At 36.1% G+C, this 19,523-nt stretch overlaps 1 protein-coding gene across 14 annotated transcripts in view; it reads right to left on the reverse strand.

The window, feature by feature from the left end:
* CADPS2 (calcium dependent secretion activator 2) overlaps positions 1–19,523 on the reverse strand; it is a 337,297-nt gene that overhangs the window by 135,510 nt on the left and 182,264 nt on the right. For all 14 annotated transcript variants that reach the window (XM_026067041.1, XM_026067039.1, XM_026067036.1 and 11 more), the window contains exon 8: positions 17,708–17,847. In XM_026067041.1, coding sequence (XP_025922826.1) covers positions 17,708–17,847 — 140 coding nt within the window. The remainder of the gene's footprint in view (positions 1–17,707; positions 17,848–19,523) is intronic.

Raw genomic sequence — 19,523 nt, forward strand, 5'->3', positions numbered from 1 at the left:
CCATGAAATAAATAATTATCTCAGGACAAGAAAAAAACATACAAAATGATTTTGGACAAAACATTTAGTATAGTCACATGCTATTTTATGCCAATTAGCAAAGTTGCTAACATGCCATATTAATAAGAAAAAAAAATTGACCTAAGTAGTAAGGCTAATTAAATGAAATAAGATAATTAAATGCTTCTCAATATATAATAAAAAATTATGGCTGAAAGTGTTCCATAATGTTGTCTTTTTGTTTTCCTATTATCTGTTCTTCTTCAGAGTTCTAATCAGTGTATCTATATGCATAAAAGATAGAGTCCAGATGTTAATGTGTTGGTGGCAGAAATCAGGTGCTCAATTAAAATTTATTGAGTGTGCAAGGAAAAAAACCCAAGTCTTCCATTAAGTAGAATACATACAGCTCAATTAAAAATGAACATAGCATTTGTGACAAAATTGTACTCTCTCATTCGATAATGGCAATAAAATTTTACAGGATATATATCCCACTTTATTAACTTAACTTTAATCACACATTACTAACTTGTATTAACTCTGATGTAAGGGTCTGGATATTTTTTGCTTTAAAATGGATCTGTTGCTTCTCAATATAAAAAAATAAGGTAAAGATTCATTTATGGAAATTGTTGGTTCCTCTCCTCTGATGCAATTTCTTCTTACATAAGTAGGGAATGAATGAAAAGCAACCATAATATACGGAGAGATCGTAGTCTAGCACATGCTCTCATGTACTGGCAAGCCTTGTAGTATTTAATATCAACCCAGGCTGTACAGTTTGCATAACAATCCCAATTTTGTTTTGAATTCATTCTTTCTTTCTTCAGAATTTGTTTCTAAACGGCTTGACTGAAAGATCCTTAAAACACCATCTCCCGACGGTGTAACAGTGTGGTGGCTACCAGCCTTCTCCTAGAGGGAATTATTTCATAGTCCAAGTGCTCCTGCTTTTGCTTCAGAGTTAGCCTGCCCTTCAAAGCTAAGACTTACAGCTAGGTGAAAGGGTCAGGGGGCCACAAATATTCAGTTTAAACACAAAATGGCAGTCAGGAGTCCAGTGCAGCTGTGAGGAGAGCACATCTTAAGGTAATGAAGAGCTTCCCCGTGACAGCACTAGTACAAAATCTAAGTACTGTAAACTCTTCTACGTGGTCAATGGCACTGTGCACTTCACTGAAAATTTTGACCTTAAAATGATTTAAATTTAAACAAGTTTAAAATCTCAGAGCTCAAAATCATAAATAGAGGAATAGATAATAAAAATAGCAACTTCTAATCCATTAGTTTACTGAGTAAGGGTTACTAGTTTTGTATCTAGGAGCCTTACTGGTTTCCCTCACCAGAACCATAAACCTTTATCACCTCTGTAATAAACTTTGAAGAGAAGAAGATGGCAGTTTTGGGCTGACAGTCTTCCCATGGTTTATCAGAAGAGCTTTCCATCTGGTAAAGCAAGGGAAGTGAGTCTGACCCTGCTGGCGACTTAGCAGTGGGACTCAAACCTGCACCTACCATAACACTTTCCCTGCCAACTTGTCCCCAGTTTACGTCATAAAAGCAGCATGAAAGGATAATCTAACAGGTCTTTTCGATCTCTTGCTTCAAGGAAAAACATGCACGGGATTTAACATACTGCTTCACATGCATTTTTCATTTACTTTCTTTTATCATTTATGCATAAAGTAAAAAACAAAACCAAACAACCCCCCCACACACATTATAGAAAGACAAAGTACTGATATGATACTGAACAAAGACAAAGTTAAATTGGAATGAGATTAAATTAAAACAGGTTCATGGCAATGAGCACACTAAAAAGATTCTTTGCAGTGCAAGGGTGAACTGCTCATTACAGTTTTTTTAGTTAAATAAAAAGGCACGGAGTGAACTCATTGCACAGCTGCACAGATGGCGCCGCACCCCTGTTGAAATCACCAGCCTACCACAAGGGTGCCGCTGTGCGGCTCACTCAGGGATGCAGGATGTGCCCAAGGACCCTGGGCCACGGTGCAGCGGGGACCTGACAACACAGCCGTGCTGACGTTTAACAGGACCTGGACTATTTAAAGGGAGCTAGCTGTGATGATATACTATTTTGGCAAAACAACGGTAGTCCAGGACCATGTGGGCCCTGTTACTATGCCAAAATCAAATGTAACATTATAACCATTGGAATTATACTACTGTGGGGAAAAAAAGACAAGAGATTGAACATATAGAGGGTTACCTCTAAGTCTAATATAGCCTAATACATTGCAAGTAAGGGAGTTATTAGCCACATCCAGCATTGTATTATCTTTCTTTTGGCCCGTACAAAGTAGTGCATTATGAACTGAAATTCACCCTCATGCACTGCATAGCAAAACTGACCCTGTGGTTTCTAATTGAGACACTATTCTGGCACATTGAGAGGATTAGATTGATTACGTACTATTAGCATTTAAAAATATTTTTTCTGTCCTGTGTGCCTTTGATTTTGTAAGGGTTTATTTTCCATAAGACAAAAATTAGGTGAATTTTATCTTTATGCAAGTAACAGATGGACAGTTCAAGTGACAGAAGGACACAACACAGGCAGGTGGCATGCCCCTATCCTTGCAGCTAATAGTACTGGCACTCTCTGTATAGGAACAATGTCAGGCCATGCCAGACCATATGTAATGTCAATGCATGTCAGGTGGAAATAACTCTTAGATTTTATGTCACAAATTAGTGTAAGGTACTAAGAAACAAGTCACAACACCTGATGAGAAAGGCTTATAAATAAATGCATCTCTTATCTAAATAATAGGGGTGTTTTGCTTATTTACAATAGAAGAAAGCATATAAAAAAAATCTAAAACAATTTCAATTGATGCTTAGCCCTGCACGCTGTGAAAATGAGAATATTGCTTAGGTAACTATGTGCAGTAATAATGTTACTAATATCACAGCCAGTTACATCTTCATTACTGCAGACTCATGCATGGAAGGGAAGTTTACAGAAATTTCTCAAAAGGAATTTAGATAGAAAAGTTAAAATGTATAATACAAAGTAAATTGTGATATATAAAAATATATTCTATTGTATATGATTCTGGAATAGGTTCTAAGGTATATTACCAGGGATATTTAAGTGTGATTTCATTCTAAAGATACTGTCAGCAATATTTGGGGTATATTTACTGAGTAATAATTTTTTTCTTAAGTTATAAGGAAATATAAGAAGAAATGTCAGATTTTGTTCTGAATGATACTTTCCCAAAGTTATGGGACTATGTAGCTAGAGCATAAAGAAATTTAAGTTAAAGAATCCAATCCAGCCAGACCAGAATCTCCTCAATCAGACTGTAAAGTTACTGGGAAGTTCCCACTACTCTGAACTTCTTATTACTGCAAATTTTAAACCACTTCTGATGTGAAACTGATCACAATTTATGGGGGAGTTAAGCAAAAATAACTGTCCTACTTTATGCTCTCATTTTACTAAAAGATAAATAATGCCTATAGAAAAACTGACCTATATTTCACTTCACATGCACCTAGTGACTAAACTGCTCAGATCATAATCTTCCATGTAAGGTCCTAATAAGACACCCATTTTGCTAAAGCATAACAACATCCTTCTTTGATTTCTGAGCACATGCAGACTGCAAGGATGGGGCTCTGACAGGAAGGGTATCTGTGCAGACACTTCCTTGACTTGGGAATCAATGGAAGTTGTTGCCCTGTTTCACCCACCTTCTTTTAGGCATTTCAGTGAAGTACCTAACCAGAAAGGCTGCATCTACATTGGTAACCTAGTTTGAATAAGAAGCATGCTCTTATCCCTCCATGGTAACGTGAATGAAGTGCAGTACGAGTGGATTCAGAGCATGCGAACCAGATTCCTCTTCTCGGATGAAATGAAACCAGATGTGGTGCTCCATGAATGCATCTAACATACTCCAGCCACTAAAGTAAATTCAGTCTAGGACCAGGCAAACTAAATTAAATTCCCAGAAATGCATAATGTGGATTTCAGATCCTCAGCAACAACTGAGTGACTCTACAGATCTGTTCAGGAACACTTGCAGTCAAGAAAGAGAGGCACATGCCAAGCATAGTTCAGTTCTTAAGGGGATCTAGAGGTTTCCCTCTCTTTGTATTGAGTAGTGTAATTTCAGTAGCTATCACTGGCCAAGATTCCTCATAGGTGCCTCAGTTGGGCACGTGTAGGTTACTGCTCTTTGTACCATTCATCCTTTCATTCTTCTTTCTCCATGATAGGATGGTCACCTGCAATTTACCATCTGGGTACAGGGGTTAATTTTGTTCCACTGCTGCAACAAGTGGCTACTGGTAAGAGGTAGTTGGGTAACCCGACTAATGAAGTGATGCTGCATTTAAATTTGCTTAAATGGCATAGCTATTAATTAAATTCCAGACACACAGACTATGATGACAAGTCCTCAGTGATGCTGGGGCAGTTCATCACCATCTTTATGGTCTGGAAGTGACCTCTCTCTAAACCAATGAACTGAAAATTGCTGTCTAGGCTTTTTTTTACCTCTGGCTTTTTCTCACACATGCACACAGCGACCAGGAAGTTTAGACTGGTTGGCACTTAAAGCTGAGATAAGCAGACAGAAATTTGATAGTATACACTAGAAAAGTCTACCTAACAGTCCTATGGGTCACTGAGATGCCAGGTCATTGGTCCTGGAATCTCATGTGATAAGAAGAAAAATAGCCTTTTATGTCTGGGTGCAAGGCACCATAAAGGTAAACCATAAGAGACAGTCCACGCCCAAAGAATAAGAGTTTAGGACCTAGTAAGACTGAGATAAAATTTTATTAAAGAAAGCTGAGGAGAAAACATAGTATGCAGAAGCTGTGGGAAAAATGATCAATATTGATATGACTAACACACTCCAACTGAGTAGGCTGTGAGGTTAAATAAGGATTTTAGCAGAGATGAACCTAAGGGGGACTTGAAACATAGGCAGTACTGGTTATAGGGATTCTCCATGCCTAATCAGTTATGCATATCCAACCCTAGCGAAGGCAGGGAGATTGAACAGGTGATGCTCAAGTTATGATCTAAAAACAACTGAAAGACAATGGAACTTACATCATTTTGCTCATCACAGAGCTGAAGAAAAGTCATCCGAAGATTTTCAGAAGCATCCAATTTTTCAGTGACATAAGAAACAGGAACACCTTATATTAGCGATTTTAATGATCTTTTTATCTGACAGTAGAATCATGCTTTAAATATAAATTCTATAAAGTTCTTAAATCTGTCCTCAGTTCTTCTACTTCATGTTTTAAAAGTTATGAGAAAAAATCAAAGTGAAAATTTCATTATTCTAAGAAAAAAAAAGATATTTTGAGTTTTCTGACTATTAACCTTGCTTAACCCATAGATCTTTTTCACATAAGTCTGTTGTGGTTAAGCTAAGTGAGTTTGGATCTAAATCCATATCTCAGCTTTTACAAATATTTCAGATTAATTGCTATGGAATGAATGAAGAATGACACCTTAATTAGTAATGCTTCTCTTGGCAATTAGGATTCTCTTGGCTTCTCTTAGCAATTAAAGTGGCAGTGGCATATCATTAAGGTCTTCAAGATTCCCCATGCCTCCTCAGTAGCAATTACTGTGGGAAGCACTGAAAATCAGGCTGATAGCTATAATCTGTTCTCTAAGGATCTAGCAGCAGGATAAACACTTTTGCTTCTTCCTTCCATAGTAATTTCACATTAACCCATTACCATTATCCAATCAATCATTACTGCAATTTTAATGTGTCATTTTCATGAAGTTCAATTTTCATTTTTAAAAAGTAACTGATTACAGTCAATTGATTCTGCAGAAATGTATATTAAAATCATTTAAATGAAGACAGTTAACGCATTAGTACTTTTCTTCAGGGCAAAATGATAGCATTTAGCACAGTAAAAGACTAGCACTTAGCACAATTTAAACTAGCGTAACAGAGAATACTGCTATGAGACCCATTGGAATAATAAGGGTAATACATCTATACATCGCTAAAAGTGAATTAAAATCAAGCCATTCTAGCATGTTGTTTATAACATAAGCAGGAAATCGTTACCTCCGTCTATATGAGGGCATATTGATTTATGAATGTAAAATTCAGAATGGGGCTGTCAAAATTTAGCAAGAAATATAAGATAATTACAGCTACATGAATAATATTTTTGACTCTCTGTCCAAACAAAAAATATATGTCATTTCTATTAGAACCCAAATTATAAGTGCTTGTTAACTACAGGTGAAAATTTCGGCCATATTCTGCTCAACTGTAGTATGAAGTCACTGTTCTGTTTTTCAAATTTAGTGTTGTTTCTCAGTTCCACAAAATCTCCCTGTATCTTTTCTGAAATGTTAGAATATTTCAGCTCTTCAAATCTCCTTCTCTGCTCTGTAGTTTCTTTTTTACCAAATCTTTTTACCAAATACAGTTTCCATATGTTTATGGTCAACTCAAATCTGCATCTTTCGTTGATAAAATTTTAGAGAAAAAAAGTCACAGAGCTCTAGTTGTAACAGTGTCTGAAAGATAGACAAGCAGAATAGGTATGTTCTTAGTAATGTATTGCCTGTGGTCACTTCACAGTATCAGTAACTCAGATTCTGTTTTGAAAATAAAAATGTGTTTTTAGCTTTCATGCTTGCAGAAGGGCTTAATAATGTGACCATAAATGTCACATAATGTCTGTTTGAGTGGCCCAAAATAAATGCTCTGAAAGAATGAATCATGACATTATTATTAACTGAGTGTTAACTGGATGTTAATGTATGCTTGGCAGAGAGCTACTCACATTTTTCCACCACTACTCCAGTAGGATGGAGTTGGTAAGGATTTTGAATAGAGCTTTTCTCAGATGCTGACAGAATGGTCCACTTATGTCCTGTGCTGGATCTTGTCCAGCAGAACACAATGAATTCTAGTCACAGAAGCATAAGCTGGGGCATCATGAGGTGCCAGCCAGTGTGCCACTGTCAGCCCAGAAGGCCGTTCAGAGGGGCAGCTCTTATGATGAGCAACCCACTGTCATAGGTAGAACCACGGTCATAGGTAAGAAGAAACACGATCATAGGTAGAACCACAAATCTCTCATATCTGGGCATATCTAAAGACTGTCAGACCAGCAACACGTATCCAGAATTTTCAAGTGAGCTACCTTTTCTTATGGTGAAGTGATAACATGGGAACAAGTAGTAACGACATAAAATAATAATAAATGAAAGGTAATAGCGGGCTGAAGCAAAAGATTTTGTCTTTTAAAATACATTCAAGAACTATCAGATTGTGTAACACCTCAGAACCCCAAGTTTACTCCATTCTCTTCCCCTTCCAAATGCTGCATACTAATTTTTTTTGCTTGCCTGGGTAGATAGAATTTAATGTGAAGTCACATTAGCTCTGGTGCCATCTGCCTATGATTTGTGGAAAACAGAAGAGCATGAAGCATTCTATTTTCTAAAATCAATTAGCTTACAAATCTGTAACAACTTCAAAAAACTACTTCTAGCTATTTTTAACCCCCTTTAAGGATTATCTTAAATGTGTACATACATTCAATGTTCGCTTATACTGTTTTCTTCTGTAATTTTTTTTTCCCCGGAGATGTGTTAACCCTGATCTGAATATTGTGGTTAAAAGGAACATCAAAAATTTCTATAGTGTGCCCTTCCTTTTCTGCCCACAAGCTCAGAACACCCATTTTTTATCCTTCTCACAGGACAAGAAGTTCCAATTCTTTCCTGCATCTCCTGTTCAACAAAAAGTTCTTGCTCAGAAGGGAACATGGCAAACCCAGATGTTAACTTGAGATTGGCACAGCTCAAACCTACCTATTGTCGTCAGTAATTTACACTGACATTTTGCAACTTTGCATTTAAAATGATAGAAATAATTTTCTACACAAAGACTTGTTTTTACTAACCATGAAAACAGTCAAGCATTCAGATCATATCCTCATTTTTATCAGCTGCATTAATTCTTTTAACTTCATATAGAAACTTAAAAATTATGCTGTAGGCCAGTGACCATTATGCTCACAAAAAGAGTATATCCAGTAGTAAAAAGAATAATCCCAGAGGCTACCCACAGATTTCACTAACTAATTTCATTCCTTCAAGTGGATTTTCCATGTGTCAGGAGTTCTTGAAACACTTGGATTTTCTCTGTGCTGGGATTTATATGAGAATCTTAGCAGGAAATAGGTAGGAGAGGGATGCTCGTATGTTTGTGCTTCAGGGTCTTGGGTCTTTGGAGTCAGCAACCGTCTCAAAATTCCTGCTGAAAAGAAAGACTGTCTCCTCTTCCTGAGTATTAGTAAAAAGCTTCTGTGGTTTCAAAAGAATGAGGTAACTTGATGCAACAGGAAAAGTAATTAAGTTATGGACCAGCAATGCCAGTCCCTTCAAACAGAAGCTCCTCAACACTCACTACATTTCACAAACTATCCAGAAGTTTTCAGCCAGAATGCTTTTCATAGTAGTTTCTGACAGATCCTTCTGCAGGATCATTCATGAAGTAGAAAAATATGCTCCACACACAGATCTGTGGTGCTGGATGTTAGATGACAGTCTTGGTATACCTCGATGTAAAGAGAAGAGCAGACATTCCTGAACAAGCATGGTGGTATTTGTTGTTATACTCCTAGTATACTCCTGTTGCTGCTTAAATATTGTGCTGAAATAACTTTTTTCTCCTTAACAGTCAGCTGTGTTTGAAGTTCAACCAAACACTTTTTTCCACAGCTGCACAACACATCTTCCATAAGTGGTGTTGTTAGGTAAGGCACTGGCAGTACAACAGTTTGTTTCTGCATTGTTGAACAACAAGCACCTTCAGTGCGTGTCTTGATCAATCCTAGCAGATTATGGATTGTCATGGTTTTGGTACTAGATTGAATATGGGTTGGAACTTGATTCTTTTCAGTCCATTCCTTTTCTCTCTTTGGTGCTAACTGAAACCTAACTGAAACTCTGATACTTCTTCAGGTCTTCCTGTTAAGATTTCAGTATAATCTTCTTTGCACATTGTCCCAAAGGTTCTCAGTACATGGCAAGCAAATATGAGCTCACATTGTCCATACTCTGAGTCTGAGATATGAGTAGACTGTGATTCAAAAGTATTATGGCCATGGTGGTGACCCCAAACAATTCTGCGGTACAGTTGCTGGCACCACACTGTCAGACAGTTTCTGATCAGAGCGGAGAGCTGGCCAAGTAATTTTGCATGCATCTGCCCCCTAACACTCGCACACACACTCACATACTTGTCTCCTTAAAGGTATGCGCCATGTCATGCAGCACTGATGGCCTTGGTGATCTCAGTGTAGAAGATAATGCTGACAAGCCCCATACTGACCTCAAAAAGCCATATCTTAAATCCTTTGTTAGATTAAAAAAATCCACTCTAACTCATTTGTTTCTTGAAGAATAAAGTGGCTTTACTAAATGTGTCCCTTTAGATATGTGTATTTATGTTTATCTTCCATATTGCTGACATCCCCATTAACTACAAGGAACTCTTTGGAATCACAAGTAAACGAGAATGAAGTTCCTAGGGAAACTTGGAGACTACTGTAATCAGAAAACATTATCCTATTTTCCAGTAACAGGGGAGACAAGAAAAACTTAGGTAGAAGTGCACACTATAAACTCACAGCTAGAGGGAGAGACTAAGTTTTGCCTAGACCCAGATGGCCTGAATCAACATCTGATTCCTGTGCTAGGATTCTCTTGCAACAGACTGCTAGCAGTACAGCACATCCTGCCATGTTTCAACATGATATAACAAGATGCCACAAGCTAACAACTGAGATAAGCTCAAGAGATGAGAGCTTTTTTGGTTATATGGTTAGGGTATCAAGACTCTGATGAAGACCGAGTGTTTCCTTCATCCTTAACCCACGCATGAGGAATGAGGGGCAGAGGAATCATCTTTTTGTCACAAAGGTAGTTTAACAACCCCTTTGTATACGGATTACAAGTCATCTCACAATACTGGAAAGCCTGACACTGCAAACCGCAGTAGGCAATCCCTGTCAGATATTTGTAGTCAGATTTAATTCCAGTATGTACTTAAGACTAATTAAGGAGTAAGTGTAATATAAATGACAAATAGCAATGATATACTGAACAGGACTGCAAAAATATATGCTATAACCACATAGCATCCACATTTTTTTTTGTTCATGTCCACGGTAGGTCAATACCTCTAGCTCTTTTCACCGCAGGCAAAGACTGATAAGTATAATATGTCAACATCTCAGAGAAACAGAGGTCCAGCAGTGTATCAGACATCACAGAACGAGCCAAGTACCAGAATCCAGACTAGAACTCTGTTTTTTTGGAAGATACTAAAAATTTTGCATGAGTAACAACTGCAAGGAATAATTTACATAATATTAACACTTTTTTTTTTATGATGAAATGAGTTTATTTTTATATTAACAACCTCCCCCCCATGAATCTGCTGTTCCTACGATAGGATAAGAGAATGTCAAGAGAACAGGATAAAAGAATCAAGAGAATTTGAATAAAACTGCATATGCTAAAAAAAACAAATCAAGTGTGTCTGCTACCAGAAGAAGCATGTTACACCTGTTGGGGGACATCAGAAACCATAAATGATATTTACATGTAACATCAGCACGAATAAAGAATTCTCACAGGATTTAACTGAAATTTTTGAATATAATTCACATAAAAATATTTATTCCTTTTTTGTTTCATCATTCTTCATCAGAATATATACATAGACACTATTTAATCTATAATAATCAATATTTATAGCTAGTAAGAAAAACAAGAAATCTGTAAAAGTGAAGATGATATTTCTCTAAACTTCATGGTTATCTGTAGCAAAATTTTCTTACTATCTATTGAACTAACCTACAATTTAGGACTGAGTTTCATTCAAAATAAAGTAAACAGTTTTTAAAAAAATCACTTAGGTAGTTATGCAAAGTTTATCTCTGACCAGAATTTGTATTTGAAAAACTGTGAATTGGGTAGGAGAAAAAGGATGACCAAAGCCCATCTTTTCATCTTTCCTAAGCTTTGTCATCTGAAAAGTAGACCTTCAGTTTAAACTAGCAGGTAATGTATACTTTTTCTGAACACAAGATATTATATAGAAAATCCCAGTGTACAGTTTATTCTTTCTATAGCCAATCAACAACTCAGCACTGGATAAACCACCCTGTCAAGGTATTCGTCCCTACCCACTGGCTCGTGAGAGAACTCAGACAGCCTAAATGGCTAAATTTTGGGCTGCTAAAGTAAAGCCATATGACTAAGTGATTAAAAAGGATTTCAAACTATCTGATTTCTCATGTAAAGACTTGTAAAATTCAAACAATCTCAAAAATTCCTTCCATTTGACTTAGCTTATATTTCCCAGTTATTACTTCCACAAATTGTGGAAAATAAACATTTTACTAAAGGACAGTGAGAAACTTGCTCTCTGAAGCAACAGCTGAAGTCAGTGCTGCACTACCCTTTTTTAAAGCTGGAACAAGAAGTGTAATAGCAACAAAGAGAAAGCTAGATGGTGCTAATATACTGACTTCAGGGTTTCAACTAAACATACTGTGCACAAACTTGGCAAGACAAATCAAACATTAGATAAAGTTTACATATATAGATGCAGACATGCTACAGTTTGATAAATATCTACTTATCTTAAAATTTGACTCATGCAATTATGCTGTTCATAACAAATGAAAATGATCAGTTGGTATCTCTAAGACAGTTTCCCTTCTCCCTTTCTTAAGAAAAAAAGTTATAGTCTCTACTAATGAGAAAGGCATATTCAGTAACAGTTGAAAAGTAATGTAAAAAGTTATTGTTTGTGTCTAATGGAAAATTATAATAATTGAACATGTCTATGGTACATATTACCATATCATAAAAGGTATTAGGAAAGATTTTTGAAGATGCTGAAGACATACACTTTTGTTCACTTTGAAGCACCTATATATCTACTGGTTCCAGGAAAACTTTAACTTGACATTTTAGCTTAGCTGAAAGTTGGTTTCTATTTGATCATTTTAGTGTGAGTGAGACATTAGGTATTACAAACTGTGTAGAATTGCTCTGAAATACCTATTTCCCCTCAAAGAAAGGTCTGAAGCTGGTTCCAAATACACTACAGTCAACACAAAAGCCTATGTATGAAAGATCCCACACGGTGCTTGCTGTGAGAAGTATGATTGCATTCTTAACATCTACCTTTGTCTGTAAGGGTAACGCAAACCTGAAATAGATTCATCTTTCCAGGCACCTTGCACACTCCTCTGAAAATAATGATACTGGAAATGGACCTCATCTTCAAATCAGCCTTCAAATTACATGACTTCAAATTACAGAGCTAATTCTATTCTTCCTTCTGCCCTTCTTTGCTGGGTGGCCATGGATAAGTAGCACCGAAGAGCTAGCAACATCATTGTTCTGCCTAACTTCTGTGTCCATGTGGCTCCTCTTAGCTGACTTACAAGCTTACTAGAAACTATGACAACCATTCATCCAAGTGATAGTCATACACTACAATCACATCCACAGAGAAGCTAGTGGACTGCAGTTCTATTCTCAGCTCTGCCACTGAATTGCATGTGACCTTGCATGATCTCTATTCATTCCTGTGCTTCATTTTACTCATCTGTAAAATAATTCTGCTCACCTTCCTCCTCTTATCTGTGGGTGAAAAGCGTCATAAAAGGGAAAAGGGAAAATTACTTGTCCTGTAATTCTGCATCTTGGAAGACTTATCCAAGGCATTAGTTTAACGGATCTTCTTTAGCTCTAAAACTGCAGCAGCAGCAAGAGAAATGTGTGATTTCCGTCATATATATATAGGAACCAGGGGCCATATTTAGCTATATTATAAATGCTTTCCTAAGAACATTTCAGTCACTTCCAATCGTGCAAGACAGAAAACATTTTAAAAGGCTAGTAAATTTATGGTGATCTTTATATTCTGAAAATGCATCCATAAAATATTATTCAAAAAAGAAGGTGTGAGGGAAAATTAATTTCACACAGATCCACTACATGCCTTAATTTTAAAGGATATAAACTTGAAAAAAATTACCAAAATTGAAAAGGTAACTGATGTACAAATGAGACGGGGAGAAAATCTGGGCATGTACATACTCAAGTGCTTGTAGAATGTGTATTCCAAATACATAAGTTTAAGAAATACTTTGAGAGTTCAAAAGCACAACAATTTTATATACCGTAAGATAAAAATCTAGAAGGTAAACTCCAACAACTAGAAGTCAAATATTAATACATGGGTGTCACAGCAGAAAGCAGAACAGAACTTACAGGGATGAATTTTGCCTTTGAAATCTTGAAAAATGTTCTGGAGAAGACCTATGCTGCAGCATGTTACTTCAGAAGTCAAAACTAAATAATAATACTTTGTAATACTGTCCTGTTTGGGCTGTTTAATTTTTTAAGAATTTCATTTTACTTTGCTTTTTTTTTTTTTTTTTTTTTTTAAGATATGACCATTACAGATTACTAATCCTTTAAAAGCAAATTATTTGAAAAGAAAAAAAATCAATATTTCTGTTTTATTTCTAAATTGAAAGCAATAGAATAATACCCTTTAATAACCACTAGGCTATGCTAACAGACAACTCAAAATTGTAAGCACTCAACCTGCTTGGGTCTGTCGGTTCTGCTGACCCTGAATAATATGAAATATTTAACAGTACAGCCCCTGCATCTGACAAAAATAAGTCTACTCTTATAATTTTTTTTTTTATTATTCTCATGATAGAGCATTAGTCTACAAAAAAGTCTCTCTCTGCAATTGGCTGCATGGTAAAATTTTAATTCAGCTTTGAATATGTTTTTAGATTGTGAGCTGAAAGTTGTTACCTAAATCCAACAGCAGATTGCCTTCTTCAGCTATGAGCTGGATTTGAATTTATATGTTTGCTTATTAACTCAGTACTATATAGAAAATGCAAGTTGTCTAGTTCAAAGATTAGACAGAAATAAAAAGCAGGAGATGTTTCTGAAAAATAAACTGAAGAATCATAACTTAACTGGGATAATCACACTGACACTACATTAAAAGTGTATAATTAAGGTGGTAAAATATAACTCTCCAACATGACAAAATTCCAGAAGTAAGGATACTCACATCACTTTATTTTGCCCCCTTTTTGTTTACATTAAGGCACTGTGCTTAAATATGTGACTACGTGCTTAAATAAAATAAAACAAAAACCTCCCAGCCCTTTCCAGTATTCAGGACAGTAGCACTAAGCTGGTTTCCAGCTCTTCAACAATTTATTTTCTTTAAAGGCCTGTTTCACTGCATGCTATGCACACTCTGCCTTACAGACAGATTCAAGTTATTTGCTTTTCTACCTCATTTAGCTTTACCAGAGGGCTGCAGAGCCTGGCATCTCAGTAACACTGATGGGCAGAGCATAAACCATTGGTCACGTGCTACAGAAGTGACTGCTCCCCTTGGGTGGCTTCCCGAGATTCACCTTCACATGTCTAGGAGACTGGCAGGTGGTATCATTCTCACTTCGTAAGGGGAGAATTGAGGTACTAAAATTTTAAGGTTTAAGATATTAAGATAAAGATCTAACTTTTAGGGTATCTGGACTCTAATAACACACTGTATTTTTATAGCCCAATTTCCACTGATTTTAATTGTAGCTGTGACTTCTGGGCACCTCTGAAATCAGATTCCAGTTTATCAAGGTGGGCACAGGAAATGAATAACATAGTATCAGTTACTACAAGTGGAAAAGCTCATTTTAAGTCTCTTAAACCACTTTAAACAAGAATCATATGGTTTCCTCTGTGTAGTACAAATGGGGATAAAAGCCAGTTCTTCCAGGCATCTCTCAACTACATCAACCAAAAAATAAATTTTTGTCTTCCCATAAAGCTTCCCTTCATTCACTGCATGTTTTCCAGCTTATTCATGAATGAGATTATTTCTCTGATAAGTCAGCATCAGTTCAGCTGCAGAACAGCTTTAACCTGTGTGATGAATCAGGCAGGAATCCCTCTTGGAAAAAAATTGCAAAAGATGACTTAATAAAAGCCTTATACTCACACAGGAAGTCAACAGAAGGTTGCAGAGAGTGGCTGGATGATGGAGACTCCCAACATTAAGATTACTAACTTTACACAGTAAGAATTCTCCTAGAAGATTTTCATTTGTTTCTCATATTTTCTTTTTCTTTTCTTTTTCCTGTCCTTTCTTTTTCTTTTCTTTTTTCTCCAAACAAACACCCTCTTCCACCTTCTCCACTGCAATACCAGTTCCATCATACAGAATAGCATCAACCCTTTCCTTTCAATGGTTACTGAAGGAATTGTTAACCTTTTATTTCACTTCACATATATTTCCAGTGGATAAGTCCAATACAGCCCTTCCTTGGTGCCCTGACTTTGCTGGAGACCAATGTGTAGGTTGTAATCTTCATAGCTGTTGGCTGCAAGAGAGGGAAACTATGACTGACCTTGAGCATTTTTGGTGGGAGGAAGAAAAGCAATATTTGCCTGGAGAATAGTGACAGCAGTGACCCTAAGGTAACATGAAGAAGTAAACAACTGGAGATTAGCATCCAAATGCAATGTGAGGACGTAACCAACAGTTTTGGATGAAAGAGATAATGATTGGATTAAATCATCAGAAGTAATATTTTATTGGATAACCCATGTAATGCTCAGATAAGGTGAATGGTGACATCCAATGGCATGCAAAAGCAAAGCTGGAGGTGAGGAAGTTCCTCTGAAGATCCCAGAGGAACAGTCCCCAGCAGGGCCAACCTCTGTGAGGAAACCTGGAAGCACTGAGAGGAAGCATTGGAGACTTGTCCTTGTTGCTGGACCTGGGACAAAATAAGCTATGTGTTATACCCTAGTTTGGGTTGTGGATAGCACAATCCCAGCATTACCAGTCATCTGATCCAACACAGATGCTTCTTCCAGACAGGTTCTGGGATAAGTGAGCAGGGCACAGCTTCCCTGATGTAGCCTTGGAGGATGTAATTGTAACAGGTCACATGCCAGTTAGATGTGTCTGTTGTGCTATTATTTGTCATTGTTGTTGTTATTACTTTAATAATTTTAGTTATTATTGTTTTTATTAATTTCACTTATTAAGTATTTGAAATAAGCAAGGGTTCATCTACTTCCCTGGCAGAACGACACCCACATTACCTGGTCCCCTGTCATGATACACTGTGATGAAATCTGATACACGGTGCATTGACAGAAGTCATCAAAGGTATTGAATCCTTGTGTTCCAGCGCCATGGCTGCCCTTGGACACACCGTTGAAATGGAGGCACCACAAAGACTTCCCTGCAACATTTACTGCTTGAACTAGCTGAATGACTCACATCAGTAGAAGAGCAAAATCAGGCAAGTGGACCAGATCTAGACAAGGATGTGCCACAACTACCAGTCCATTCCAGAGGCAATTGGTGACTGCAAATCAATGCCTGGGAGACCAGACCTGGAGAGTATTACGCTGTAGTACGGACAGACACTTTGCCCTCCTTTCTACGTCCTCTCCATGCATTCCAACTTGTGTTAAACCTGTCTTCCTGCCCACTCCTGCCACAATATCCCATTTTCCTTACTCAGATATTTGCAGTCCTAAGCCTTCTTATTTCAGTCCCAATCTCCCAGCACAATAGTTCCAGTTCCCACTTCAGTTCCACACCTGATTTCCCTCTCCTTCCTCCCAGCTCCTAGTTACCAATCACATGCATCCAGCCAACAAGTCTCTGTTAAAATCCTGATCAGTTTTGTCTAAGTTTTCTAAAAACAAAATGAGGGCTGAGATAGGTACCTCAGAAATTTCAGCCCAACTAATTATAACTTTGACAAATATTAAATAGAAACTTTTTAAAAAAGTTATTTAATACAGGAAATGCTGGCAATAATTTTCAGTTCATATGCAGATTATGAAAAGGAGGAGATTAAAAAGAAATCTAAATAGTATGGCCACTGCTAATTACACAGTAATATCTAGAATAGCGTTTTGGTTTTTTTTTTTTAAGTGCACTTCTACTTAATTCAGAAGTTAGAAGGATGGAAAACAGCCCAGCTGATCACTTATAACAACAATAAATACAACTTTGCTTACTGTAGATGAGGCAGTTGGCTAGGAAGTCTGTTTTTATGAATAATCTATTGCATAGTTCCAGTGCTGGATGGAAAAAAAAAAAACATTCCTAAGCTGGTACTCTTACACAAATTCCTTTCAAGAGACATATCAGACAGTGGGCAGAGAAGAAGAAGGGCAGACTGTTGCAAATACCATCATATTCAGGTATATAATTCATCTTGCTTTAATGGAAACATTTGCATTTCCTAAACAGCAAGTTTTTTTTTTTTTTTTTTTTTCTTAAGTACTATAAATTCTGGCATTCAAAACCAGTTCTCTAAATGACACCATACTTTTACTTCTGCATATAGGTTAGCTCATCATCTGTCTTTACACATCACTGAATATCTGAATTAAATGTTATTCCTGACTATTGCAAACTTCATATAAAACAAGGATATAATACAATGAGCTATTACTGTTGTATACTTTTATATTGTTTTTTCAAACATCATGTTTTAGCTACATATGGTTAAAGATAAGCACAGCTAGACAAAATAATAAAACATAGACTTTCAGAAAATGGACACTTACCCACAGTGCTTCATGTGTGGTGGCTTATCCATTCTCACTGCCAGTTTAATTTTCAAGTCACTGTCCTGGCTGCTTTTGGGGACTATCATTTTATGCAGATCAGGAGATTTTGAGCTATTGGATGTTGGATATAACACTACCTGAAAGTTGCAAAATAAAAACTTTACTGAACTGATACAGATAAATCTTCTAGTCTTTAACGGTATAATCTAACCAGCTGAGATTTTGTTGCATCTCCTCCAATCTGAGAGAAGGTTGAAAAGTTTTCTCCAGTCTAAAAAAACAGTCGGCTCAATCTTATCGTAATACAGAAGTTTTCAAAATGAGCTTTTCTTACAAATGGGTACTTTCATATTATGAGTCAATAAAATTTCTCCTCTATTAATTTGTTCTGAATTAATACTTAGAGGCACACTTGACACCTGAAAATGGTCATGTAGAATTAAACAAGAGCCTAAATTTTTACAATACTCCATGTTCTACTGGAAACTCGCCTACTGAAACAATGCACCATAGTTCTATGTAACAGATGGCCCCTTCAGCATTGGCATTATCTGAATGAATAAAACCAAAATATCCTCTCTCTTAATAACTCTATTATTCAATCTTTAGTATTGATAAAAGCCAATTATAGCAAAAGTCACAGAAATCAACGATTAATTCCAAAACATCTTTGCTGCAAATGGAGTATAATAAATGTAAGATACTATGTCCAGTTCACAAGATATATGTAAAACAATCATGTTGTTACATCTATAGTGACAGACATAGAAATGAGAAAAAAGTATTGAATTTAAAATATTTAATTTTTAAAACATTTCAATAAATTAGATAGGTATTAGTCAAATTACTTAAATCATTTAAGAATTACTAGTAACTGTATTTATTAAAATAATATTACTTTTTAGCTTACTATTAACCACAAATTTTTAAATATTTATTTATTTACCACCCAAAAAGCCTTCTCATTTGTAGCTAGAACAATTAAACATGACTACTTAATAAAATCCTTCCCATAATCGCAAGTTCAGCCATTAAATGCTGTTGTAATATAATTTCCCTTAATTCTTATTATGGACAGTATTCTTTCATCAATTTAGACTCTAAAATAATAAACATGCTACTTGGGAAATTTTTATCACATTCAGCGAGTTCTGGATTACCATTATCACAAAGCAGTATTTCAGAATAACAAAACACAAAAAAGCAATATTCTCTACATCTCTTGTTTCTTGCAACTTAAAATTAATCATAAAGTTAACCAATAAATCAATTTCATATACATAATACTTGTGTCTTGTGTCCCATATATAATACATAATATATTCTCCTCTGTCTTATTGGGAAAGTTAAATCAAGGACTTGAGTAAAAATCTCCAAGCAAGCATAAATCTAAAGGATATTATTAAGCTAAAAATATTATAATAGTGTCATTCAGATCTAATTATGTGAAAGATGACATAAACTGAACATCTTCAGCTTCTTGCCTCAGTGTTTGGCAGAAACAACACATGTTAATAACACGAGCTCTTGTGAAGTAGAGAAATATGATGCATCGCTCCTAATCAAGTGTGCAAGTTTATTAACTCCAGTGAGAGAAATAACCTGTCATAACTACTGAGTAGATTAAGTTCCTTATAAAGAGATAGTAGAACACACAGTATAGTTCAGTTTTCATAAATCAGATAGTTACTTGTTTTTTTCTTTTTAATAAATGCATAGCTAACTTATTTATAACCAAGTTTACTCCTTCCTAAGGAGTGTAAAAAGCCATCATTTAAAAAACCTTTTAAAGTCACAATGAATATAGTAATCT

The sequence above is a fragment of the Apteryx rowi genome, unplaced genomic scaffold (assembly GCF_003343035.1).
Source record: "Apteryx rowi isolate R43461 unplaced genomic scaffold, aptRow1 scaffold_252, whole genome shotgun sequence".
In the NCBI taxonomy this organism is placed as follows: Eukaryota; Metazoa; Chordata; class Aves; order Apterygiformes; family Apterygidae; genus Apteryx; species Apteryx rowi.